This window comes from Lichenostomus cassidix, chromosome 24, assembly GCF_008360975.1.
Source record: "Lichenostomus cassidix isolate B80296 chromosome 24, HeHo_3.0, whole genome shotgun sequence".
Lineage (NCBI taxonomy): Eukaryota > Metazoa > Chordata > Aves > Passeriformes > Meliphagidae > Lichenostomus > Lichenostomus cassidix.
In genome coordinates this window covers 606,632-633,915 of record NC_139504.1, presented here as the reverse complement: position 1 = coordinate 633,915, position 27,284 = coordinate 606,632, and the positions used below count along the sequence as shown (strand labels likewise).

The 27,284-nt window shown below is 47.8% G+C and overlaps 1 protein-coding gene and 1 long non-coding RNA gene across 3 annotated transcripts; both read left to right on the top strand.

Moving 5' to 3' along the window:
• Positions 1–250: 250 nt before the first annotated feature.
• On the top strand, positions 251–3,881 carry LOC146427422 (uncharacterized). Of its 2 annotated transcripts, none has more exons than XR_014856396.1 (3): positions 251–1,037; positions 1,123–1,385; positions 3,495–3,881. It is a non-coding gene; the product is annotated as an uncharacterized LOC146427422 (long non-coding RNA). The 2 variants fall into 2 exon arrangements; XR_014856395.1 differs by lacking the exon at positions 3,495–3,881 and adding an exon at positions 1,586–3,486.
• A 1,274-nt stretch (positions 3,882–5,155) lies between these two features.
• KCNJ5 (potassium inwardly rectifying channel subfamily J member 5) lies at positions 5,156–26,009 on the top strand. Its single transcript, XM_085081981.1, has 3 exons — positions 5,156–5,559; positions 13,209–14,155; positions 24,374–26,009. Exons 2-3 carry the CDS (start codon positions 13,216–13,218, stop codon positions 24,730–24,732), a joined length of 1,299 nt encoding a protein of 432 aa, XP_084938107.1. The 5' UTR covers positions 5,156–5,559; positions 13,209–13,215; the 3' UTR covers positions 24,733–26,009.
• The last annotated feature ends 1,275 nt before the right edge of the window (positions 26,010–27,284 follow it).

Sequence of the window (27,284 nt, the reverse complement as noted above, 5' to 3'; positions counted from 1 at the left end):
TCCAAAGGCAACATTCAGTATATGACACTCTCATGCAGAAACATTTGTGGAATCGCTCAGAATCAACTAAATCCCCTGAAAGATTCCAAACAGGCAAATGAAGGAATTGTTGGCTCTACCTCTTGTCTCTCTCCTGCCACTGCTGGGAAAGCCACAAGCTGGAGGTGAGATCCACTTTTAATTAAGGGGTTAACTACTGGCTGATTTGAGAACTGGACTGTGCCTTCCTGGTTCCACCCTGTTGCCATCCCATCCCATCCCATCCAGCTCTGCAAAGGGAAGCTCATTGTGCTTTAGGGGGGAAGTTAATGCAACAAGATTCCAACCTGAAAGAACCGAGACGTTTGCTTTTGTCAGAAGCCTTTAGGAATTCTGACAGCCTAACAAGGAAATTGTCTCCCTAAATTTGCCATCATCAGAGTGAGCTCTGCCTGGTGACTGTAGCTCCCGAGCTCGAAGGCAGGGAGAAGCAGGCTCTGGAGCAGTGGTTCATTCACAGAGGAGGTGTCACAGAGATGTCACACATGTCCCACTTCACACTGTGCTCCTCCCAGGGATTCCTCGCCCTGCAGCTTCCGTGGAAGTTAAGTCTCTGCGAGCCCTTCAGCCTTAGGTGCTGCTGCTGCACATGCAAAACAAGAGCTTAATTAGTGTTAATTACCACAGCAGCACACTCAGAACTGGACTAACTCACTTGCGGGCAATCCCGAAGTAAAAAGATGCAAGGGCTCGGGATGTGCCGGCTGGGGGAGTCCTTGTTCGGCCCAGTCCAGTGTCGCTGGGATAGCAGAGCATCATTCCCTGCGTCTGCATGGGATCCTTATTAGCACATCAAAGCACAGCCAGGCTGACTCCTCCACAGCGCCTCGCCAAGCGGGGGAGATCACTGAGGAAACTTCTCGCCTGCCTCTGTGCCTCCTTCCCGAGTTTCATGTGATTTTGGGGGCTGGATAAGCCCCAAAACACAAAAGAAAGTCGAGACAGAGTGGGTGACTGTCACGTCAGGAGTCTCAGAGCCTCAGTTCCCATTCAGGCGGGTACCAGCAAAGGCTGGAGGTGGATGAGCAATCTCAGGACCTGTTTCCAGCACTGGCTCTTACAACTCTGTTTTCTTCTAGTGAGGTGGTCGGTTCGTGGTTGTCAAATCGGAAGAGACAGCTCTCATTCCAGCGATCAAATTGCACAACAAATTCAAACACTCCCCGGAGGCACTGCTGCTCCCTCTCCTCTCAAAGCCAAAGCCTGCCCTGACTGCAGAGCAGGTATCCTCGTCACCGCCACTCACTGTCCCTTCGGCTGACGAGTGTCAAAGCCAGGATGCCCCAGCCAAAGCTCAGCAGGGATGGTGGCTCATTTATAGCCCGTGAAACCTCAGGGAAATGCAGGTAACTCCCCATTTGGTCCCTGAAAGCTCAAAAATGGGGCTGCCCTGCTGCATTCTACAGGAACCTGCAAAAATCCAAACTGTTCCTTTTACGCAAGCTTTTGATAAAGCGAGAATTGCTCTTCATCCTCAGAGAGCAATTTAGTTTTACCTAAATGAGATTAGAGCTTGTTCTTCCACATCTTGTTGTTCTGCTTGCAGTTCCAGGAGCTGAGCATTCCACAGTTGCTATAAATCCCCCCTGTAAATAGCCCTGGATGTCCTTTGAACACTACAACTGTTAGAGCTTGTGAGCACCCTGCAAAAAACCAAGATACTGCACTGATGTGAAATCTGTACCTCCATGCTCCTGAAATTGGATCATTCATCCCATTCCAGCACAAGGGGCTAATTTGGCTGCCTCCTGCTCCTACCCTTCTCTCTGCATCAGCTGGAAAGGAAGGAGTGGGACTGTTCAGACTGAGACCTGAATGCTACTGCCTGAGGTGAATCCCATCCTGAACAGAAAATCAGTCTCTCTGCATTTCCATGTTTCCATCCCAGCCCAAAAATATATGAACTATGCTGCCATTTGGTGTTAAATCAGTCCTTCTGCAGCCTGCTGATCCCTGCAGGTCTGGAACCTATTTCAAAGCTGTGAGGCCATTGACAACTTTTTCACCACCTCAGCAGGGGCACAGTGATGTCACTGGAGTTGCTTTGCAGCTGAAAACCTGTTCTTGGGTCTGGCTGGTCTTTAATCAATACAAATTGGGAGATGTCTGCTGAAATAATACATGAAACAAAGCAGAGTTTGCAGCATAGCAATGAGGAAGCAAAAGTAGGGACTCACTTGGACCAGGGTCTAGGTACTTCCTGCCTGCTGATTAAAGAAATGCTCCTAAAAGGCCTTCAGTGCTGATTGAAGTAGTGCCTCTCAAGAGCCCTGTTTTGTGTGGCCTCTGCTGTGCTTGGTGATGTGTTTGGTGCATGAGCCCCTGTGGCAGACACAGAAAGGCACTTCAGTGTGTGCTGGGAGGATCTGAGGGTCGGGAATCCCGCTTTGCTCCAGGCTGGCAGGGGCAGAGGGCTTGGGCACAGTGCTGTGTGATCCCACAGGGTGGGCAGGGGTCAGGATCATCCACCTGCACATGAGCAAACTTCCTGAGGGGAGAAGCCTCTTTTCCCATCTAAAGAAAACATGTGGGATGTTGGGGAAACTGGGATTTCTGCAGCCTCGGGATGAGGTGGGCCGTGAAAATCCAGCTCCTGTTTAACCTCTGGCTTCACCTCGCTCGTGACGTGGTTTTGGGGCTGGTTTGGAGGGACCGCCACGGTGCCGGCAGATGGCAGTGCCTGTCAGAATTCCACTGTCGGGAGATCAGAATTCCACTGTCGGAAGCCCCGGGAATGTGCCCAAGCCGGGAAAGGTGTCAGTGACATGGCACGAGTCACGGAGCCACTCCTGCCGTGGGAGCCGTGCGGGGCTGGGCAAACCGCCACCCACCCCAGCAGGACCCTCCTGAGCCCTCCCTGCTCCCCGGGACCCTCCTGAGCCCTCCCTGCTCCCCGGGACCCCATCCCATCGCAGGGCAGACACGCGGGGTCAGTGTGGGAATGTGGGAAGGAAGGCTCCCCCCAGCCCCGGCCGTGACACATCAGCCTTGCAGAGACTCTGCTCCTCCAGGGCTGCTGGCTGGGCAGCACAAAGATTCCTTCCACATTTCCTAGCACAAAAATTCATTCCAAATCTTATTAACAGAGATGAGATGGAGGAGGAAGCAGAGCTGATGCCATTCTGAAGGTGGCACTGTCCTTTGTGCTGGGGAAGCAGCATCCAGGGACCTGCTCTGAAAGCAAACACTGTGATTTAGGGGGGATGACTCTCCCACTGGATGAATTTACTGCTTAGTGCTGTTAAAGTGCGTTTGAATGCTCATTGAAAATACCTAAACTGTGACTGTACTCCCCAAACAGCACCTTTATAAGGTTATCACAGCCATACCGCTAGAAGGTAAAACTAATTCTGCTGGAAAGGCTTTCCTGGCAGTTATGAGCAGGCAGAAGATCTGATGGAATTTCCCAGGATTTGATCAACAGTTCATTACCATGGCCTTTGCTTTCATTGCAGGTGGTTTCACTGCTGATTGGAATTCAGTCCTGAGCTGTTGCAGCCTTGCTGGGCCACCCTGTGCAAATCCTGCTGAAACAGGAGCCAAGCTGGCTGGGCTGAGCTCACTGCCCACACTGTGCTGGGGTGGCAAATACGAATTAACAACTGGAAAAGCAAAACTATATCTGCAAAACTACATCTGCAAAACTGATTTTTAAAGGCCAAAATCCTTGGTCTGGCTCCAGATTGCTGTTCCATCTGGACAGATCTGACATCCACATCCAGAGCAGAGAACAAGAGCACTGATAAAAGGAGTGTGTGTATAGAGATGGGCTTTCTTCTCCCAATCCCTGGGCAATATGACTATTAATAAAATTCAAACCTGTGGTTATTTCCCTTTCTTTAGCATGTCTGTCTTTGATTTTTTTTTCCAGTCTAGTCTCCATAATAAGGTGTTACATAGCCTAGATTTAAGCTGGTTAAGAAACAGGTTTTCCAATCTACATGAAAATTCATTAGTTCATTATTTTTTCTGTTCAAAAACAAAAAAAAAAGGAATGCAAAAAGGAATGCAAATAATAGATTAAAATATTTCCATATAGGAAAATAAAAATAAAAATATCATTCCAATGCTGATGTATTCCATTAGTGATAACTAATAGTAACTTTTAAAAAAGAAAAAAATTAAAGTCATTCAAAGCAGAACAAAAAATAGCTCACAGAGTCTAGCAATACCTGCACATTCCTGCACAGTGCTTTGGCTTGGGTAAGTTCTCTTTTCCTGACCGGACAAATCTTCTGTGAAAGCCTTTCTGATGGGCTGTAATGTGTGTGCTTCTGGAACAGGGAATTAGGGAGAACAGGGGGACAGGACTGCGGGAACAGGGCAACAAAGCCTGGGGGTAACCTGCAGTCACCAGGCAGATGTGTCTCGGATATGCAGCTGGCCTGACATTTGCTTTTCAGAAAAGGAAATATTTCACTAAGCTAGGGAGACAGTGTGGTATTATCAGTGAAAAAGGGGGCGGGGGGGAAGAAAAAAAAAGAAAAAAATTAAGAAAATAAAGAAGAAAAAGAGAAAGAGGAAAAAAAAATACGGCAAAGCGCTGCAGCGCTTTGGGAGCACTGCCTGGGACTGGCTGGATCCCAGGAAAACCCCACAACTCCGTCAGCAAACACCAGGCAGGAGCTTGATGGGTGACAGGCACGGGAAACAAGCCAGGGAAGTCATGCTCTCCCTCCTTCTCCCCACTTTCCCCACATTCCCTGGTCCAGCCCGGCGGAGTTTCCACGGTGCCAGTGACGATTTTCACACGTGTGAAATGCGCGGCTTCCGCGCTCTCCCTTCCTCCTGGTTTTTAGGAGCTGCTTTCTGTTCGTGTGATTTTGAACCAAAACCACAGCCCCCAGCCCCTGAAGAATGCCAGCCCAGCCCGCACTCCGGGCAAGGCGATGCGGGGGGACAAGGGAGCGCTCCGCGCTGGCGGAGCTGCCCGGAGCCCCTCGCTGGTCTCGCCCGGGGAGCTCGCAGGTCTTTCCCGAGCTCAGCGCTCCTGCGATCCCGAGCTCCCAAGGCAGGGATTCGCCTCTCCCCCTGCCCACCCCTCTCCCCTCCCGGCAGCGCCCAAACCCCTCCCTCGCCCCCCCGTGCCTGCGCTCATTGAGAACAGATAAGGCGCCGTCACACGCAGCCTCGGCGCCCTCCCTCTGCCCCAGCCCTTCAAAAGCTCGGGACCACCGCGGATCCCTTGGAACGGGAGAGGGCAGGAGCAGGGAAAGGCAGGCGAAGCAGAGGCAAAAGTGGCACCGCAACGGCAGAGGGTGAGGGCTTGGAGCGGAGCAGGGAAATCAGGGATACCCGGGGACGGGGCGTGGGCATCCTCAGTGCCACATCAATGTTTGCCGCGAACAGGAAGCGGGAAGGAGGCGGGAGGCAGCCCGGGGATCCGAGGACGATCCCGGCTCCCTGGTGATGGCATGGACCGGCCGCTGGTCCCGCAGCAGCTCCCAGTCCCGGTCTTGCCCCCAGCCAGCTGCCCCCAGGAGCCGAGGCGCGACACTGATGCGGAGCCGCTCGTAGCAAGTAAGTTACCGATTCCTTTGTTATTCCAGGTCACTCCCGATATTCTCCGGCTGCAAAGGATCAGGAGCCCGGCAAGGCAGCAGGGCAAACATGGAGCTGTTGGGCCAGCGGGATGCCAGGCTCCTGTGCCCAAACCTGCCGGGTGGCAGCTATGAACATGCTCCTGCCTAATGCACAGCTGCCAGGGAACTCTTTGGGAAGCCAGGGATTGGATGCTGATCTTGGGCAAAAGCACTGTCAGATCTAAAGGTGTGATGCAGGAAATGACATTAAAAAATAGGAACTGCTCAGATACAGGATTAGTGGAGATCCCTGGAATGCAAAGGACACCAGGAGAATGATCAGTGAGCAGCCCTGAATTGTGTGGAATGACTCCATAACCCTTATCAAGAGTCCAAGAATAAATTCTTTCATCATTAGGATACTTCCAGTCAGCTTGGAGTTTCAGAGCCCTGGCAGTGCAGTCTCCAGATGAGGAAGTGGTATGTTCAGCCCTTGGAGGGGACAGGGAATGCAGTGCACTGGGAATCCCTAGGGGCCTATGGCCCTGGGAGGTAAAAGCATGACTGATTTTTTTTACCAGTGTCCTGTTGCATCACTCAGAAAGGCGCCTGGGGATCTCTTTGTGTCAGCACATGGTGGTTGGGAGCACCAGGTTAACTTCTACATAGCATCTCTCCCTGGACAGAGAGTTTCAGGAACCAGCTGAGAATTGGCAGAAACTGGCCCTGCCCTGAAAAACTTACCTCTGGCTTTTGGAGATTCTCTCATCAAGCAGCTTCTTCCTCCTGCACCCTTTTACCTTTAGGTAGACCTTGAATTTGTAGAAGAGGGGCTCAGAGGGAAACCAAACTGGCTTTTCTTCCTTGGCTCTCTGACCAGTCCAAGCAACCAGGATCTCCCAGAGAAGGTGGGGAGTGCGGGGGGCAATGTTTATGCTGGGGGGTTATTTCACTTCTGGGGTTCAGTTCTTTGCCCCACTGCTCCTACTCAGTTGGAGGTAAAGGATCAGGATCATTTCCGATTCCCCTTGCAGAATATTCTCCATCTCTGGAAAGTTCCAGCCCAATTATTTGCAGGGGAAAAAAAAAAATAAAGGCAAACAGAGTTTTGGAGTCATATTCCAAGGCAAATCTCCAGACCCCTCTATTTAAGTCACCCAGTTTTTGTTGGGTTTGGGGCCAGGAGAGGCACTTGGACACTTGGGGTGACCACTAGCCCTTACCCAACAGCTTGGAATGAGGTTGGCTTGCCCCTCGGTGACTCCTGTCCCGTTTCTGCAATAGGTTCAAGCACTGCTGAAAGCCTTGGGCAAAAAGACCCTGTGTTGGGTCAGTCTATCTGTGAACTCTTTGGATGCAAGGTACTGCAGAAGTGTGAAGTGGCTCAACAATTTTAATGTATTTTTTTAAAAGCAGCTGCAGATTACAGACTGATTCTCCATTGCTGTGATGGTGAATTCCTAAACAATGGAGAATGGGAACATTGGTGCTCCCAGGGCAGGATTTTCTCCTAGAACTGAGATTCTGCTTTCCCAACATTCAGTGTTTGCTGTTCAGCGTAAACAGCCACGAGCAGGAGGAACAGGAGAAACAGGAGTGTCTGATCAGGACAGAGGTGTCCCTGTCTTTGTTCAGTTGTGTTGGCTGAAAGACAGTGGTCAGATTTTCAATGACACCATAAGGTGTCCCTAAAAATAGAGTCAGGGTGAGAGGCCAGGGACAGAGAGACTGCAGAGTGCCTCAGGCACTGTCACTTCCTGGGAGGTTGAAGGATCAAATTGATTTATTTCCAGGTTTTATTTGTTGCTGGTACAGAAATTATCATTTGACTGTTCCAAATCAAGGAAAACACCTAAGAGCACAACATTGTGATTGCATCCTTTGCACAGGGACTTGTCACGCTCAAGGTCTGTAATGCAATGAAGTAAGAGAGTTGCCTGAGAGTTGCATGGATTAAATCCTCCCATCCACCCTGTGCAATGGAACTGAGCAAGTGGGAGAGAATCCTTATCTCATGGGAACTCCATATTCTCCAGTCCTTGTGCTCTAACAAATTGTTGAAGCCTGTATGATGCCTCAAAAGGCATTGTCTAGTTTTCATCTTCTTTTTTTTGCCTGTAAAAAAAAACCAGCCAGTCTCTTTCCTAGTCACAGTTCAGTTTCTCCACTCTTTTCTGTATAGGTCTGAAGTCATTATATTTAATGCAGCTGTGAATTTGTGTTATGTTGTGGAGATTTTTATCCTTCAATCCACAGCTGAGGGAAAAATAGTATTTGAAACCTGTAGCTATTTGAGAGAACAGAAACTGCCTTCATTGGCTTTGGAAATAATCTTGCTGGGTTATTCATCTGATGGATCAGGCTGTGGAGGCTTTGCAGAGCAATCTTCAGACACACCTGAAGCAGACAGGGACTGCATTTCCTGCTGCTGGAGTGGGGGAAGGAGGAAAGAGTTCTGCAGTGATTCCAGGTACCCATTTAGGATTTTGTAATTGCTGAATTTAATTCCTGCCCTGCCACAGACTCCCAATTGAGTGTAGAAGAACTACACACTTTGTGAGTGACTTCCCCATCCTGAAATAGGGGAAACAGAGCACTTCCTTGGTCCAGGGATCTTGAAAAATACATAAATAAAATTTCACAGCATATGATACCTGTGTTGAGTGCTGTGAAACACGTGGATAGTCTGGGAGTGGGAGGGTCACGTTTCTCCCTCACAACTGACAATGGAAGGGCCCCGGGATATTAGAGGAGAAGGATGGACTGGGAGGTAACTCACAGGTAAAAGGAAAGTGCAAATGTCTCTAAACCCTTCCTTGGGGTCAGATTGGCTCCCTGGCCAGAGAGATTTTCTTTGGAAAGACTGAGCACCTTCTGTTTGTCTATTTCTGAGCCAGGTGGACTCTGGGCCCACAGGAGCTATCACAGCCCAGCTCTGTGACAAGCACACAGCCACCCTGTCCCTTTAGGTGAACCAGCAGCCACCCATCTCTGTGACCTGGTGGCAGGGTGAGGTCTCCTCCAGCTCCAGAGGAATCTGCTGTCACATCCTGAGTGTCAGGAAAGTGGTGCTGAGACTTAATCAAAAACTCACAGACAAGATGATAGACACCTTCCCACCTCAGTGCAGAGTGAGGTGACACTTGGAGAGGCAATTACTGGGATCAGGGAGCTTTTGAACCACCTTTGTTTGTGAAGTGCCACAGGTCTCCCTTCTTGTGCAGCGTCTGAATCTTTTTCCCTGGCTTTCAAGAGCACAACTCTTCTGCAGCCTCCCCTCAACCTGTGAATCCTCAAGCACTTTCCAAAGAGGCAGCTGCCACAACCCCAGACCTCTGTTTACAAAAAGTTAGTGAGATGGAATATTCCGTGGTTTGCCCCAAATCCACCTGCCTTTCCTCACCTTGCATGCACAGGTATGTGCAGAAAGGCAGTGTGGAGTTGACTGTTCAGTCCCACTCACACACAGGCAATGAATAAAAGGATCGAGGAAAAATGCCTTTCCAGGGAAATCAAAGCCTCACCTAAGTCAGAGCCTATCTAAAGTCATTTGTTGTCAGATTGTCAAAAGCCATCTTCTTCCAAGATTTCTCCGTCCTTCATCTTTCCATTAGCACTCAGTGTTCAGCAGTCAATGCTTTTATTCTCATTGGGTGCTGCCGCTTTAATTTCCTTTATTCCTGCTCCAACCTGCCCATGGTGCTCCTGTCTGACAATTAAGAATTTCATTCCCTTGTAGCACTGTAACCTAAAGCAGAAAGATGTGGCCCAGAGGAAGGTGGGCACAGTAACCTGGTTTATGTGGTGCGAGCCAACAGGCAGCAAAAGAGCCAGGTCAGTTTTTTTAGTAATCTCCGTTTAGTATTATTGGTTGCTTGTTGAGTAGGACAGGACTCGTTGTCTGGGAAAAAAGGTGACAGGATAAAGTAAAAAAATACTCTTTTGGGAAGGTGTGGGAGGTTTGCTAAAGAACAGTTCCTCAATTATTCTCCTAATGTGAGAAAACACAGGCATCAGGTTTAAAAGGAACAAAAAGAAGTCTGCTTTTACACAAACTTGATGACAAATTCACATCTTCAAACTCCACCTGCCTGCCAGTTTAGTCCTTTCCAGCATCAAATACCATCCCCATGGAAATCTGTGTGTTTACTGCAGCCAGATCAGCAATTGTTTAAATGGAAAAATCCCCCTGGTCAGCAGCGACAGAAGTCTCTTCAAGTCTTTTATAGTTTTACCTTCTGTGATGTCTGGCAAATTGCTGGAGCTTCCAGGAGCACATCAGCTCTGTCAGGAGGGGCTGGGAGCTGCTCTGCCAAATGCTGCCTCCTGGAGATTCTCACCTAACCCCAGCCTGACTGTTGTGCAGCAAATCCCAGCCCCTAAATGTCACCGCCTGCCCCGAGTGTGTCATCTGGGCAGAGCTGAACAACAGCAGGGCTGATAAAAAACTCTCTACAAGGCTGATAATGCACTGACTCACAGCTCCTCATGCAGTAGCCTTTCCTAAAGGAAGGCAGCTTTGTACAGAAGTGACATTTTTATTATCCTGGCCTCATTTAGCCAAAAATGGTAAATGCCAAAGAAAACAGGACAGTACCTGTGACTATAAGAGGCAATTTCACCTCATGGCTCTCTGTGCTGGAGGGAGCAGGGATTTACAGACTGGAGATGAAATCTCTGGGAGATGCATGAACATATTTACCATGATGTGGCAGGGATGTTTATGCCTGGCAGCAGTGGCTGTGCATTATGCAGTGAAGAGTTAACCAAGTCCTTACACAGTTACACTGCTCCTTTCAGGGTATCTTGTCATTTGGGCTAAAGTTTCCCAGGGCAGTTAAAATCACAAAGGGATGACAGCAAATTTCCTAGAAGATTCTCGTGCCTGGGATCTCAGACCATTCATATCCAGATCACAAATTTTACTGCTGGGGAATTAAGGCAGAAGGGAAAGTAGTGATTTGCTCAGAATTAGAAAACCCTGGAATCATTTGGAGCAGAAATCTGCCTGGTGTGCAGCCATCCAAAGCTGTGCTCAGACTGCTAACCAGGAGCATTCTGTTTAAAGACTCTGAAGCAAAAATTCGTCTGCTTAATTATTTTCAATAACCACAGACTGAGGTTATGCTCGCACTACAATGGGACAGTTAAAGATGAAATATTAGGAGGAATTGTAACACCACTGAAGCTGTCAGTAAAGTTCTTATCCAGCAGAAATTTTTCTGCTTTACTGGATCACTTGTGAGGTGTTCCTGAAGGTTTGCAGAGATGCTTCAGCTGAGCTGTTGTTGGAGATCAGTAGCACTCACCAGTCCTGTGAGTGTTTTAGTTAGTAAGGTTCTTCTGTACATTCATTAATGGGCAAGTCCTGAAACCTGCTCCACCAAAGTGACATTTCCGGGGATTTAGGATTTTTGGTTGCTTTCACTCTAGTCTGTTCTTTGCAATAAGTTTTAAGATCCCTTTGGTGTCTTTGGTGTGAATCTAGAACATGAAACCTTCCACTCTAGATGAATGTCTGGAAATTCATTGTTCTCTCTACCATAGTGCCAGTGAAAGCTTCAAACTTACTTTTATAACAAAATTACCTTTAAAACAAATCTTTTAAAATGAAAAACATGCAACACTTGGCTGGTTTTACATTTGGACTGATGACAAGCTTTTTAGTCCAAATGGAGTAATTTTAGATTAATCAATCAATGCAAACAGACATCAAGAATATTATTTGTAAGAATGAAGTGAGGAGGTTCTTCACCACCTGATTCCCAGTGGATGGGAGTCTTCTTTCTCTATTAAAGAGGGGAAAAAGGTGTGTGATTGTTCTGCCATGTGCTTTCACACAGTGGGAAGTGAGAGTCAAGCTGTGCCCTTGTAATTTTTCAGCATCTTGCAGCACTTTGCACACGTTTAAAGGGACAAAGTCCACAGTGCAGAGGGAGCCAGACCACTGGGTCGGGAGGTTTCATTGCACCAGGCAGTGAAACGTGACTGAGATGTGTGTGAATACATCCCAAGCCAGCTCCCAGGAGGGACAGAAACAGAGGAGAGGTGACTATCCTGTCAAAATCCTGGATGTTTCCACCAGAGGAAGGGAACACACAGCACTGGGATTATCTATCCCACATCCAGAGCCGGTGTCAAACCTGATCCCTCCCGATTCCCCATCCCAGCACCATGAGTCCCCATTGCTTGCCCCTGGCCGTGGCTGAGGGACTCAGCACAGCCGAGCAGGCGGTGGTGGCAGCAGGATCAGTGCTGGGCTGTGCTGGGCACAGATGGTTGTGCTCCCTGCGGAGCAGAGCCAGCGGGGCTGGTTCCAGCAACAGGCTCCGGCTGCTTCGTTGGAGCAGTGATTGATGGTGACTTAGACAAGGGCCACGAGGAATTCTCTGCTGTTAACCAGACTTGGCTGCAGCCGAATGGAAGTGGAAATTTGTTGCTTCATTTATTCATCCTGCCTCTGCTTCCTTCCCGCCCACCCTTTGTGTTTTTTAATACCGAAAAGATGAAGCTACTTTGCTTGGTCTTAAAAATTGTCTCTCCCAAGATACTCTTAATTGTATCCCTACACTTTTTCTCATTCACTCATAAGAAGATTAAAGATAGAGGGAGCAGTAATAGATTTAGTTAGGTTTTAATAGGATTTGCAGAGGACAATGCAAGGAATGAACGCCATAGAAAATATTGCTTCTCTGTCTTTGATATCCCTAAGGCTCCTTAGGTAGTCTTTGACAGAGATTTTGTCTGTGCCCTGCATCCAGAGTCAAGACTCTCATTTTTTAAAGGAGTATCTAATCATCTCAGTAAACAGGATGTTACATTAGAACTGGCAGAAAGCATTGCAGCCTTCATCTCATGTTATTTATTTGTATCCTGGTAAACATAACTCTGAATGTCGACTGTGGGATTTTTAATGGCTCTCTGATGCATTCCTAAAAGTGCCCAGAGATTTTATCTAATCACTGCTGGAGTAAAGGGGCGAGCTCTGATAGATCTCATTAACAGCAGGCCTGGATTCATCACACCTTCACATGTGGGATTCAAGATGCTCAATTAAATGTTTATTTTGCATTTGAAGCCCAGGCTCACGAATGAACTTCCAGAAGATGATTCAGCACTCCTGAAAACTGAGTTATCCCTGGAGATGCCTTTCTCTGCTGACTGCAAGGGAAGCCTTCATGCATAATTTAAATTCATGTGAGATTTAGGTAGACAGTGGTGCTCGGTATTTTCTGTTAATTTCTAAGGTTTCTCTTAATAGGCACCCAAAACCTGAGGCATCAAAGACCTCCAGTCCCTCCTGAAAAGATGTTGATGTATGGTTACTTTGTTCCGAGTTGTGATCTCAAGCAACTTTGGTGTGTTAAAAAATCTAAGGACAAAAAGAACCCCAAAACATTCCGAGGCTTGGCAATTCCATGTTCCCACAGTGTGCCCATTCACCCCTGTAGAGGCTGATATTTGAAGGGCCTGCATGTTATAAATCAGTCCTTAATTCCATGTCACTGCATGGCTGTGTTTAACAAGTGAGTGTTGTGGGAGAAAGGCTGAACCCTCCAAAAACAATGTCCTGATGACCCAGACAGTGAAACAAACTGGGTTTTGTCTCTTTCCTTCCATCTGAAACTGTCTTTCCTTGTTGTGCAGCCCAGCAATGGCTGGAGATTCCCGGATCTTCATGAACCAGGACATGGACATCGGGGTCACATCCCGGGAGCCCAAGAAGATCCCCAAGCAGGCTCGGGATGACGTCCCCATCGCCACGGACAGGACCCGGCTCATTTCAGCTGAGGGCAAGAAGCCGCGGCAGCGGTACATGGAGAAGAGTGGGAAGTGCAATGTGCACCACGGCAACGTCCAGGAGACCTATCGGTACCTCAGCGACCTCTTCACCACCCTGGTGGACCTCAAGTGGCGCTTCAACCTGCTGGTCTTCACCATGGTCTACACCATCACCTGGCTGTTCTTTGGGTTCATCTGGTGGCTCATTGCCTACATCCGGGGAGACTTGGACCACCTGGAAGACGAGAACTGGATCCCCTGTGTTGAGAACCTCAGCGGATTTGTGTCAGCCTTCCTGTTTTCCATCGAGACCGAGACGACCATTGGGTACGGCCACAGGGTCATCACGGAGAAATGCCCCGAGGGCATTGTGCTGCTGCTGGTGCAAGCCATCCTGGGCTCCATTGTCAACGCCTTCATGGTGGGATGCATGTTCGTCAAGATCAGCCAACCAAAGAAGAGGGCAGAGACCCTCATGTTCTCCAACAACGCAGTCATTTCCATGAGGGATGAGAAGCTCTGCCTCATGTTCCGGGTCGGGGACCTCCGCAATTCCCACATTGTCGAGGCTTCCATTAGAGCCAAACTGATTAAGTCTAAACAGACCAAAGAAGGAGAGTTTATTCCCCTGAACCAAACGGACATCAACGTGGGATTTGACACTGGAGATGACAGGTTGTTCCTGGTGTCCCCTCTCATCATCTCTCACGAGATCAATGAGAAAAGTCCCTTCTGGGAGATGTCCCGCACCCAGCTGGAGAAGGAGGAGTTTGAGATTGTGGTCATCCTGGAAGGAATGGTGGAAGCCACAGGTAAGGATCTGTCAACAACCAATCATAGTTTTGAGGAGGAAAGGGGTACAATAAAGGGCAGTTTGGCATTAGGATTTCACTGTCCATGTCAGCTGGACTGGGAACAGGGAGGGGTTTGTCCTTGGATAGTGCTGGACTCAGGTGGGGTGTCTGAGATAACCAGCAGTGAAAGGTGGGGCCTTTAGCTCATGTTGTAGGGTTTCACACTCTTTTTTGTAGTGTTTCAGCCTCTTTTTTGTATTATTTCAACCTCTTTTAAAAGTCTGGGATTCAGGTGAAGGGGTTAGTCCTGAAGCTGCCCATAATCATTTAGAACTGATCCAGGAGAGAAAATAGCAATGGATTAAAGGAATTCATGAGGTCTCTGGTGGCCCTGTTTCCTGTGATCAAAATTTGTGGTGCAAATCTTTTCCCATTCCTCCTCTGTATTAAAGATTGTCTGTAACTGTGCTATTTTAGGTACTGCTATAGTGTTGATTTTAATGGGGGCTATGAAGTGCCCAAGTCTCACTGTATCCCATAAAGCAGCACGTGCTGCAGCTCAATGACTTGCACGTGGTGCAGGACACACATTCCCAGAAGGAGCTCAAAGAGGAAAAATACGGAAACTGCTTTTGTGACTCTTGCAGCCCTGCAGCTGCTTAACAGCTCAGACAAAGCTGGGTAATGGGAGATTAGGACATATCCTCAGCCCATTCCCAGTTTCCTCCTAGGGGTGTATTTGTGGCAGGCGATGCAAGAACTCTGTGTCCATGCATAGTGACTATGGAATAGTGGTGAGCCTCAGCTTTCCAAGGAGTGGGAGAGGCAGCTGAGTGCAAGGATGGGCACAGAGGCTTCCCGGCTCCTTCCACACCTATCTCCCACAGGAGCTCTGCCTGGGGAGGAGGCTGCACCTGGGGGCACTGCCAGACATTTACCACTTGCGGGAATTCCTTTGTTCCAGGTTTGGGGAGGAGCTGGAAGCTCTTCCTGCTGCCCTTGTGGTACAGTGATCGTGCCCAAGCTCCTGAGATGCTCAGGTCCCTTCCAGGTAGGATTTCCCAGCCTCGGGTGGGCAGAAGACCTTGATAGAATCATGGTCTGCAGGGGCAAAGGACTGCAGGCAGCTCTGAGGAGAGAATTTCTGGCTAAAGACAGACAAACAAAGTCCGAGATGCAAAAAAAAAAAAAAGGGATTTTATGAGCAGTTTTCCCCTTTGGTGTTTCAGGATTTTAATTCTCTGTCCAGGGTTTTCCTGTGGGTGGTGGTTGGATTTTTTTTTCCATCTCAATAATGTCCTCTCTGAATCATTAGCAGGGGGTTTTAGCTTGTTACAAGTACTCAGTGGTGTCAGCACCCTGTCTCACAGATTCTGCCCCTTGCTGACTGTTAATGTTATCTCCTCCTGGAGATTTGCTCATTAGTCTCCCAACACCCAGAAGAGGAAAAATCTCTGAAATTCCTGCATCCCAAACCTTTGCTCCAAAAGGCAGCTGTCTAGAGAGGTAATTCAATGTCCCAGAGTCTCCCTTTAGGTGATCTGCAGTAGCTGACTTTCCCAGACAGAGCTGATGGATAAATTACATTCCACTGAGGCTGGAATATGTGCTGTGGGAGCAGAATTCACCTGGCATTTCCAGGGAAAGGCTCTTCCCCAGCATAGCACTGTAGAGACATTGGCAAAGGAAGGGGTGGGTGGAAAAGACTATCAAAGGCAAGGATTTGTAACAGTGACTTATTATGCAGCCTAAACATTTATTACAGGCTGGAACCTCCTAATCTGAGCATGGAATGCAGCTCCTTGTTTGTCCAAAGCCTCTCTCCTTGTCACAGTGACACTATAAATGCTTTGAGCCCCTGCTGCTCTGCCTTCCTCAGAGGAAGGCTCAGTCTCGTTGAGATGTGTGAGAGGAAGTCATTATCAATAACAACCTTGGAATTAAAAGCATGGCATAGGAATAATATTGCCTTACAAATGGGCTCCTCTCCCAGAGGGATTGCACAGGCCGGGGTGTAATGATATTAAGGAGCATACATCTGTGGAAATGAATTATCCTGGGCTCAGAAGGCAGCCTGGGAAATCCCACACTGGAGCTGGAGGAGGCATTTTGCACTGAACTCGGAGCTCAGTGGATCTTGGATGATTCCAGGATCCGATCTAGAGGCTGGGATGGGTCCTGAGGGACATATGCCAACCAGGGGAGTTGTGATATTTTTTCACAAGAAGAGTGGTTTGCAGGGACATTGTTTGTGCTTTCCTGTTTCGTTCTCACACTCAGGAATATTGATAAAGCAGTTTGGGGTTATTAAACCCTCCCTCCACACCTTAAAATCTGCTCCAAGCAAATTCTTTAGGTCCTTCCCAGCCCATGGCACTGCTCAAGCCCCATCTGCTCTCAGGGATGGTGTGATATTTACTCCCAGCAGGACTTCTGTTTAATCCTGACACTGTCACAGCCTGGTCAGGTTCAGGGCTGTGTAAAATACCACAGACCATTTGTTCCCCTAAAAACCCCTATGGAAAATTAGGAATCCAGCCCCCCCTTCCCCCCCCCCCCCACCCCGGGTTCAGAGGTACAACTGGTCGGGATATGCAGCTCTCTTTTCTATAAGCTGTTTGGAAAGCAGGTCAAAATGGTGACTGGCAGCATATCAATGACTACAGAAATTTAAGCATGACTAGAAGTGGGGATATTTTTCACTAATAATTTGGGACAGCAGTTTTATAGTTATTTTCAGTAGATTTAACCAGGCACACAGGTATTACAAATGTAACATATTGTCTCCTCTCAAACAAGCAGCTCTATTTACTGACATTTAATTCTGAGCCAGTGCAAGGCAAAGACAGTAAATAGCTTCAAATGAAAAGTGTAGAGTAAATTCTGAGGAGTTCACACCCTTCAAGTCATTGGGTTTTTCACAAAGTGAAACACTGTGTTTAAAAATGACACACTGTGTTTTAAAATGACAATTTTGTGTTCAAGTTGCCTTGACTCTTTAAAGGCCTGAGTAACAGCACACTGAGGAACAGCAGCTGACCAGCCAGCTTAGAATGCTGTGGGTTTATTTTGCTGGGAAAGAGAATAAACATGGTGTTACTCCAGTGTGAGCTCTGAGGGCACCCAGGGCTGCTCCAGTGACTGACCCACAGAGCTAGCTGTGGCACAAAGATGTGGATGTGGCTTTTCCCATCAATATTTGGGATGAGTGAGGCACTGTGGCTCCACAAGCAGGTGGAAAGGCCAAAGGGAGAGTGAGTTTCTGGGCAGATACGCTGTGGTCATTGCTGGGTGAAACAACTCCTGTGAAGACAAAATCGATATTGCTGACAAATGTTGTGACTCCTAGGGCTGCTTTGTGGGTGTCTCAGAGGCAGCAGCATCACTCCCAGTGCCCCTAAGGAACTGGGCACAGGGATTACTGCAGGGAATTCATTATCTTGGCCTTATCAGAAGGGGACTCTTGTCAAGATCAGCTACCCCAAGCCTGACCTGTAATAAAAGGGAACAAAGCGAAGGTGGAAAATCTGTTTGCACAGTGAATACATTTTTGGTTTCCCTGCCTCTATGCTTCCCAAAACCTCAGGGCCACCTGGGTGACAGGACAGCTCCTGGCTGCTGCTGGCCAGAGCTGCTGCCGTTCCCCTCCTGATCCCAAACTGAACACAGTGTTCAAAAGCTGCTGGGACAGGGGAGAGCAGGGGACATCCAGCCCCCCTTTCCACATGGTGCAGAGTCAGCTGGGTTGTGATGAAGGATTTGGCTGATCCAATTAGGGAACATTAGCAAGTCCAATTTTTTTAAATATTGTTTTTCTCTGTAAGCCATCACTCTATGTGCCGACACACTCTGCATATCCTACAAGACTTTCTGGCAGGTAATTTGATGGGACTCTCTTCTCTTCCAGGTTTACCCTTCCTCTACCATTTGCTGACAATCATCTAAATCCTGCTTTTTCCATAGCTTCCTGCTACCCTCATTCCCTGGGCAGTGTCCAGCACTGCTGCTGGCACAGAGGTAGCAGAGCTTGTTACTCCACTTCTGCTCCTCCCTGCTTCTCATTGCCTCTTTTTCCCAGCACAATTAAATAAAGCACAAGAGACACTCCAGATGCCTGATTAGTCCAGTCACTAAATGAAGTTTTAATGAACTCTTATGTAAGTACAGGTATATATTTTTCTGGCTTAGAGTCAGTGTGATAAAAAGGGATTTAATGATTAGAAGTAATTAACCCAACCTGTCCCTGTGGGAGTGTAGGCAAACAGCAGGTTTTTCACACCTCAATTCATCCACCTTTCCAGAGGACAGAGTACAGTTTCCTGGCTGTAAATGTAGGGCCAAATGGAGTAGTCACAACAAAAGATATGCTGAAATTTGTCATGATTTTCATGGGAGAACAAAGGAAGGGTGAAATTACTGAATGGAGTTTCTGGGCATTCATCATCTTGTTTGGGTTGTCTTGTGTTGTTTTGCATTTTGCATATCAGTAAGTTTTCTGCAAGGAGGACCTTGCAGAAGCGTTACATAAACTGCCTAAAAAATTATAGGGAAGAGATGTCTCAGGTCATTGTGTTCATGAGCTGGGCTGTCCTCCAGAGGCAGAGGGTGGCAGTAGTGCCTGAGCTGCCTCTGCAGCCACCGTGAGCCCCTTTGGGAGGAGCCTGAAGTTACCTGCTGTGAGCTTGGCTCGGGCTGTGCCTGGCAGAGGCATGACAATTGAACCCAAGGTCTTTACATCATAAAGTCCTTTTATTATATTTTTTCCTAGTGCCTAGGAGCTTTTGCATGCCTGGAGAGCAATCAGATAAATTAAAATCCTATTACTCTCCTCTGGCATAAATATCAAAGTGAATTAAGCCAAGCCATGTCCTCTAAAGGAGACAAGCACAAATAATTGGAGGACCATGTTCCTACCTTCTACTATTCCTTTTCAAGTTTGAGGAATATTGACTTTTTGGAGGTTACAGTGTTCTTTGGTCTAATTAACACAGAGGGACTAATAACTTTTATAACTTACCATATGCTAATACAAATTGAAAGACACATATTGCTTAATTACAGCAATAGAACTTAAATTTTTTATACCTTCTCCTTGCCACCCTCAAACTTCCATCACTGCCACTGCACCTCTGAAGCCATCAGCTCCCGCGGTGTGGATGTTCCACAGCTTCAGAGCATCCAGGAGAAGGGGAGAAGTCACCCTAGACACACCAGAGTGTGCAAACAAGGGCGGAGAAGGGAGATCACTCCCAGCGATGTCCGTGTGGAGGGAGCCGAGCAGATCCAGCCCGGCCCAGGCGGCAGCCACATGACATTTCCCAGCAGATAATCACTGAGCTCCCTGGCATTTCAATGAGCACAGTTAATTTTAGCCTGATGAAAAATGTTGTCTTGACAGCCCCAGGGGCTGGGATATCTCTGCCCACTGAGGAGGCTCAGGCTGTGGAGCAGTACTGGAAGATTCACCTCTGCTCGGGATGAGATCCCATCGAAGCCTGGGGAGATTTCGGGGTTGGCAGAGCACCCTCTGTGTCCCCATGTGCTCTCCCATTAACCCTCCAGTTAGGTCACCTGGCTGAGCCGGGATGTTTGCCGAAAATCAGCACCTTCCAACAGCTGGAGAGAGCCTTTGGTGGTAAACAAACAGCTGCAGATGCAGATTTGGGGTAATGAGGCTCGGTTTTACCTGGGAGCCTGGAGCAGTGCCCTTTTCCTAGCATGTAGCAGCCCAGAGCTCTGCTCCAGGAGCAGGATCAGCAGCATCCTGCCCGTGCAGCCCCGGCAGCCCCGAGCAGCCCTGGCTCCTCCTGCTCTTTGTCAGCACTGTCAGACATTCCCAGCTCTTTGATAACGCAGGAGCCGCTTGATCCCGCCGATTGTGATGACAGGAAAGAGCCTTATTGGAGAGCTCCCTGGCACTTGTGTTACACCCCAGTGTTTCCTCTGTTCTCAGATGTGATGAGACACCTGCTTTAATGCGCAACACAATCTATTCTGGATCTTTTCATCTGCTGGGAAGCAGAACTGAGCTGTTTAGGGAGGATCCCTGGCTGCCTTAAACAGGAACAGGCACAGCTCGGTTATTGATTTGTGGCTCCAACCCACAGATGAAAAATCTACTTCTTTGAATTCTGCTATAATGAAATTATCATTAAAACTCTGTGAAATGTTTATTGCACAACTTGAGACCAGTGTCCTGGTCTCCAGCTTCTAAAAAACCTGGAACTGGTTCTGGCTTTATTGAAAACTTGATGCATCTGCTTCTAACTTTGAAAAAAAATTTTCTCTGGTTTCAATTTAAATTGAGTTTTGTTTGCAACCCAAAGCTGAGCTGCTGAATTAAGAGATGAGAAAGCTGCAACTTAAACCTGACAGCCGAAGATTTCTCATATCATTCCACATTTTCCACAACTGACAGGCTGCACACATTTATATTAAACATACTTTTTCATTGTAAAAACAGATTGTTTAGGAGAAAATGCAACTTCAAATGGTCTTACAATCCAGAAAATATAATATAGATGAAAAATATCTATCTGTGACTTCAAGTACATCTGCTTGGATTGAACAAAGGAAAATGAGGACATAGGCCCATGAAGATGATGGGATGGAGTAGCTCTCCTATGAGGCAAGGCTGAGACAACTGTGATTGTTCAGAAAAGAAGGCTCCAGGGAGACCTTAGAGCCCCTTCTTTTGCCTAAAGGGGCTCCAGGAGAGCTGGAGAGGGACTTGGGACAAGGGATGGAGGAACAGGACACAGGGAATGGCTTCCCACTGCCAGAGGACAGGGATAGATGGGATATTGGGAAGGAATTGTTCCCTGTGAGGGTGGGGAGGCCGTGGCACAGGGTGTCCAGAGAAGCTGTGGCTGCCCCTAGATCCCTGGAAGTGTCCAAGGCCAGGTTGGACATTGGGGCTTGGAGCAACCTGAGATAGTGAAGGTGCCAGTGTTTAACATTCTTTAATGTCCCTTCCAACCCAAACCATTCTGGGATTCTGTATTCTTTTGGCATTATGTTTATTTAAATGAAGTCCCCAAATACCACTTCTCCATATTTGCACCATTTAAATGCAAAATGTGTAGTTATATCTTCTTTAAGAAAAGGATTAACAGCCTTTATCAGGGCCATATATACCATGGTTAATTCAGCAAGAAATTTGGAGAGTCAGAAATCCCTCTTGAGTTCTTGTGCTCCCCAAAGTGTCAGTGCTTCAGGGCTGAACAAGTGATGTAGAACAGCAGTGATGTCAAAGCTGGTGTGGTACCCAGATCTGGGTCTGTTTACAGCCAGGAGTTGGGCTTGGTGATCTTTGTGGCTCCCTTCCAATTCAGGATATTCTGAATTCTGATTCTACTTGATGGATGGGAGCATATGGCAAATGATTCCCTATACCCAAGACATCACACAGACTCAGATAAACAAGAATTCTGCAATTAAACAGGTGATTTTTTTCAGGGATACACAGAGGTCTGAGACTAGGGGATTGCTGTGCCCCACTGCAAGATGAAACTGGAATATTCTGAGCACTGAGGGAGCACGTTGTGTTCCAGTGGCAAGTGGCTGCATCCATGTGCTCTTAATAAAAATAAGGTTTATTGTTTCCACACCTCTTCTGTCATCTTTTTGCAGTCACAGAGGCAATAATTAGCTAGGGACATTACAGATGCATTAATTAACCAGGCTGGAGAGCGCAGGGCAGCCTGCAAAGCAGCCACTTAATGGAATTTGAAGCAGAGACAATGGTGGTGTTTACTGGGTGATGTGGGAGTTGCCAAGCAGTGTGTCCCCACGCAATTAAACACCACTGCACATGTGCTAAAAAGGAATATTTGAATGGGATTATGGAGCAATTACAAGTTGTCTTATTGTGCTGGCTCAGTGTCCCCCCGGGGTTACAGAAAGCAGCTCCTGCAGGAAGCTGGCAGCAGCAGTGTTTGCTTGCTGAAAGCTTTCCATTGTTCCTGCCCTAATTGAATACTTAGAGCAGCACTGGGATGGTGTCCCAGGAGCTCAGGTTCACTCAGGTGCTCCCCCAGGGAAGGAGCTATTTCAGGCCTGGATTATAAGGCAGGAGCTCCCTTCGGGAGCCCCAGGCCCCACGTTTCACAAGGACGCCCCATCTTGGCCCTGGGGACTCCTGCACGGTACCTTGATGCAGCACTTGGAAAACCAGGATAAGAATCAGCCAGTTCATCCCCAGGACTGACCCTGGAGCCTGAGGGGTCTCCTCTCCTGCTCTCCTTGCTGGCTCTGGAGGAGGCGCTTGGAGGCCTTTGGGACTCCTGGTGCCAAACTAGCTCTGTCTAAAGGGAAAAGGACTGGTTTATTTTAACCAGCCGTTGTTTCCATCCTGCTGGCATGAGGGAGCACCAGGATATGGGATCAGCCCTGCCTCCCCAAAGAGCAGGAATAAAAGACCTTACCCAGCAGAGTCAGTGTTTGATCAGTACCAGTGACAGAGCCTCCCTGGGAAAACCTGTACCAGGACTGGGAAATCAGCAGGACTCCGCAAGCTTCCAGGGATTGTGGGGCTGGATAGTGCCGAGGGCTGACCTTCTTCACCCCTGGCTGGTGCTGCTGCCCACTGTGGAGCCCCCAGAGCCAGGAGTGACCTCAGACCTCAACCTGTTCTTCAGTTCTAAAGCAAAAGCTGAGAGTTTCCTGAAAAGACACTGAACTTCCACAGAGCTTCTCCTTAAGGCAGCAACACTTGGGGTGATTTTTAATTCTCTGGCTGTGACTTTCGTGGCAGCCTCTGCACTTCCCAGTTCCTTCCAGCCCAGGAAGCAGGCACGCTGGAACACTGTGACTAACTCTGTACTTGTTGTTCCTGCCCAGAAGCAAACACTCCTGCAGATCTTCTTGAGGGGAAAAATTAGGATTTCAGTCTGTACTACAGAACTGCAGATGTCTCAGCATTGTGTGTGTCACCATCCCTCTTTTCCCCTTTCAAGGAACAAAATACTTCTGTCCTGGTAGCTTTAAACCAAGGAAAGCAGTAAGAGACTTTCAGCTTTGCAGAGCTCTTGCCTGTGTGGGTGTCTTTTAATGGTCTGTAGCAATTATGAGAACAAAATATTCCTCTTTTCACAAAGGTGGGGTTTTTTTTTAAAGGAAAGGATTTTCTGATTACTCTGAGAATTCAGTCACTTATGAGCTCACAGAGCGGAATATGTGATATGCTCTTTCCTGAAGCATCTGACACTGAGATTTTTTGCCCCAATGCATTACTTTAGATTTCTGTCCATGTGCTCTGGGCTGCAGGAATTAGACTTGGAAGTACTGGCCAGAAGCTGGATCAAGTGCATGTTTTGAATGTATTCCAGTCCTGCCAATCTCTCTCCCTCCATAAGAGAACAGTGGGAAGACTTCGTGAGGTCAGGTTTTCACTGGAAATTAATTCCAAAATCAGAACATAATTAGGACAAACAGAAGACAAGTGCGTGGAAGAGAAGTCAGCCTTGACATTGCCAGGTGATTCCAATAGGATTTGCTCACAGGTGTGTTTATCCCTGCTCGGCAAAACTTCTCTTTAAACTTTTAAAAAGTAAATAAACTCTGATCCTTGGCCCTGTTGGCCACTGTTCATTCAATCCACAATCCATCAATATAAGGGACTGAACCCTCCAAAGGACTTTAAAAACCAATTTGGTGGGAAACCTCTCACCTTTTGGGCTGTACATCTGGGTGTGTGCAGCTCTGTGCCCAGGGAATTGTGGCACTGCTGCACAGGGAATTGTGGCACTGCTGCAGGGGAATTGTGGCACTGCTGCAGAGTAATTCTGGCACTCCTGCAGAGGAGGAGGGATGGGATCAGCCCTGCAGCAGGGCAGGGCAGTGGCTCCCTGTGCTTGGGGCTGTGTGGGTCGAGGCTGGTGGCAGGGCTCGTGGTTGTTCCAACAGGATCCACCGGGAGCTGTTGGTGTCAGCCACACAAACAACACCTCAGCAGAGCAGGGTGAGGCAGAGAGAAGCTGCTTAGAGGTGCCAGCCTGCAAACCCTTAAGCACGAGGTTCAGGAGGCGGAAGATGTGGAGAGGAATCCATCCCTTTCCCTTTGGGTGCTCAGCTTGTTCATGATAGAGGCTTTTGTGAGGCCTATTAAGCGAAGACTTTTCTGTGTCCCAGAGCAATCAGGTATGGAAATGACACGAAATTGCTTTTAAGTGCCAGGCGTGGTTCGGTGAGCACATAAGGAAGCTTTGCCTCTAACATCCCTCTCTTTCCACCCAGGGATGACTTGCCAGGCTCGCAGCTCCTACATGGACACCGAGGTGCTGTGGGGACACCGCTTCACCCCCGTGCTCACCCTGGAGAAGGATTTTTACGAGGTGGACTATAACAGCTTCCACAGCACCTACGAGACCCACACGCCCGTGTGCTGTGCCAAGGAGCTGGCCCAGTCCCGCCGGGAAGGGCAGCTCCTCGGCCACCTGCCCAGCCTGGGCCGGGACACAGGGACAGCCAGGGAGGAGGAGGAGGAGAAGGAGGAGGAGGAGAAGGAGAAGGAGGAGGAGGAAGGCAGGGAGCCGGCAGGACTGAACGGAGCCAACGGGACAGCAGGAGAGGGGAAGGAAGAGGTGCCTGTATAACCCCGGAGCCGCTGGAGCACAGACACCACACACCCACTGGGACACTGCGCTGGCCAGCCAGGAACTCACTGGGAGCCAGAGCTGCGATTCCTGGCCAGCTCTGCTGCCTGCTGCTCATCCTGGGAGTCACTGCACTGCACCGTGCCTCAGCTTCCCTCCCTTTTCCCAAGGCTCTGAGCTTTGCCCTCCTCTGCAAAGCATCTCGATCTCCATGGACAAGGCTCACTCTTCTCATCACTGTTAAAACTGAAATTCCCACCACTGGTTGTTTCAAAAGGTGTTCATTGGATGTGCAGAAATCTGCCTCTCTTGAGAGGGTTTTTAACCAGTCCAGAATGTCCCATCTCAGTATGAAGAATGTGATTTCATACCTTCACTTAATTTGTGAGTCGATGTATTGTAGACATTGTTACAGCTAAATTAAAAGAAAAGGAAAAAAACTCTCTGCTATGTAGTGAATTGTTTTGCCTTCGTGAATTTTACAAACAGATTTTAGTGTTTTCTTCCAGGTTCACAGATACTGGTATTTATTTCCTACAAAATGTCTGATATGAAAAGGACAATTTCCCTGCAGATCTTTAACATGTTTATCCAGTGTTTTGTCTTCTCCAGCTGAAGTGTTTCATGTATTCTTTTCATGGAATGTCTGACACATTTCACAGGCTACCCATGGTCAGGGAGAATTTAGATTTTGGCCCAGTGAAGGCTTTTTTCTGGCCTGAATGTCGCAGTTGCAGTTCCAATTGATGATTTAAAACAAAGGAAGTAACTACCTGGGGGTTGGAATGTTCTGGAATTTCAGAGGCTCTGGAGTAGGTAGACTGGGTATGTGACAGTTCACAAAATTCTCTGCTCTTCTGCAAAGCACGTATTTAAAATAAAGGTTGAGGTGCTGATGTTCCTGCAGCTAATGGGAACACACACTGACATAACTGAAGGCAACAATTTTGATCTTTAGAAAAGGCAGAGAACCAGATTTCCCAAAGAGGATTGTCTCGTCCAGAAAAGGAATGAAGAAAAGCAGTCTGTGAGATTAAAGATTTCCACAGATTTCAACAACACAGGAAAATAAAATGGCCTTGTTGGAGAAAATCTCTTCCCTTGCTTCTCCAAACTTTGGTGGGCAAAATAGGATACCTGCAGAATTACTTCTTCAATACAATAAAATGAAGAATATATAATAGGCAAGAGTTCTTTTCCATAGAGGAAGGACTGTATCTATGTCTGGGGAATAAATGTACATTATCTGGGCTGAGCTGCATACTCAGGATCTGAAATACAGTTTTGCTTTTTGATTTTAGTACAAAGACAAGATAAACTGGAAATAGAAAGCAGTGATCTTATTGGCATGTAAACAAGGAGGAGAATACAATCTATAGGGGCCAGAAATACCATTTACCTAGAGATGTAATGTTATAATGTAGGTAAAAGAGAAACTTGGGGGGGATTTTCTGAGGGGGTGGGAAAATGACCATGACATGGCTCTGTTGTACTTAAACCAGGTTAAGAGCCAGCAGCCAGCTTGGCCTCCAGGATACAGGAATTACCTCTCAGTTATAGAGCACATTTCCAAGGGAAGTAACTTCATTGGAGATGCTCATCAGTTCTAGAAAGCATCTTGCAGCCTTGGAGAGGGCAGAACTTTTCCAGAGGTCTCATTTTTGGTTTTCTGCTTGGGTTCTTCTTTTTCCATCCTGAGCCTCAGAGGAACAGAGAGTAGAAAACAGGGAGTAAAATGTGCTGGTTTGAAAACAAACCAGTGGGAGATCACAAGTCAAGATTGAAATTAAAAATAAGTGAAATAATACAAGGAAAAGCACTGACAAAGTCAGATACAACCTAACACCCTGTTAGGGTGGTAGTAGCAGTCCAACTGAAGTAGTCCAGTTGAAGCGGTGATCCTGTGAAGGTCTAGTCTCCAGCTGAAGATCCAGTGGTAGCTCTGGTCCTCTGGGAACCCAGTAGACAGGGCTAGCTCAGGCAGTTCCAGGGCCAGGTTATATCCAGGTGGGAACACCTGGCTCCTCCCTCCTCGGCAGAGCATCTCACAATGGGATGAGATAAGTCCATGAGTCACACGGTGGGTCCCTGATGGCCCATTGCCTGTCATGCGGGGTGGGTCGTTAGCAAGTGATAATAGCTAACGGATGGCCCATTGCCTGTCATCCGGAGTGGGTGATAGCAGCTAATGGCCCACAGCTGGTGGTAATAGAAAACTACATGAATATTGCAACCTAGGACATAAAATGAGATCCTTAGAATGGCTTGTTCCTTCTCTGAGACCTTCTCTTCTCACCCACCCTCTGCAAGATAATTACATGTCAAAACTGGTTTTCAAATTTTTTTTCTCTGTAGCTGAAGTGATCTTCCAATGCAGGAGATGGAAATGGAAAGTAAAACTTCACTGGGTTTGTGCAAGTCAGAGGCAATTTGAGCCCTCCAAGGGATGTTATGCAAGCTCTGCCCAACAAGCTGCCTTGTCCAGCTCAGCTGAACCAGAGGGAGCTTTGATGGGTCCCTCCTGGTGAGGCCAGAGACAGAGAGCCTGGAAT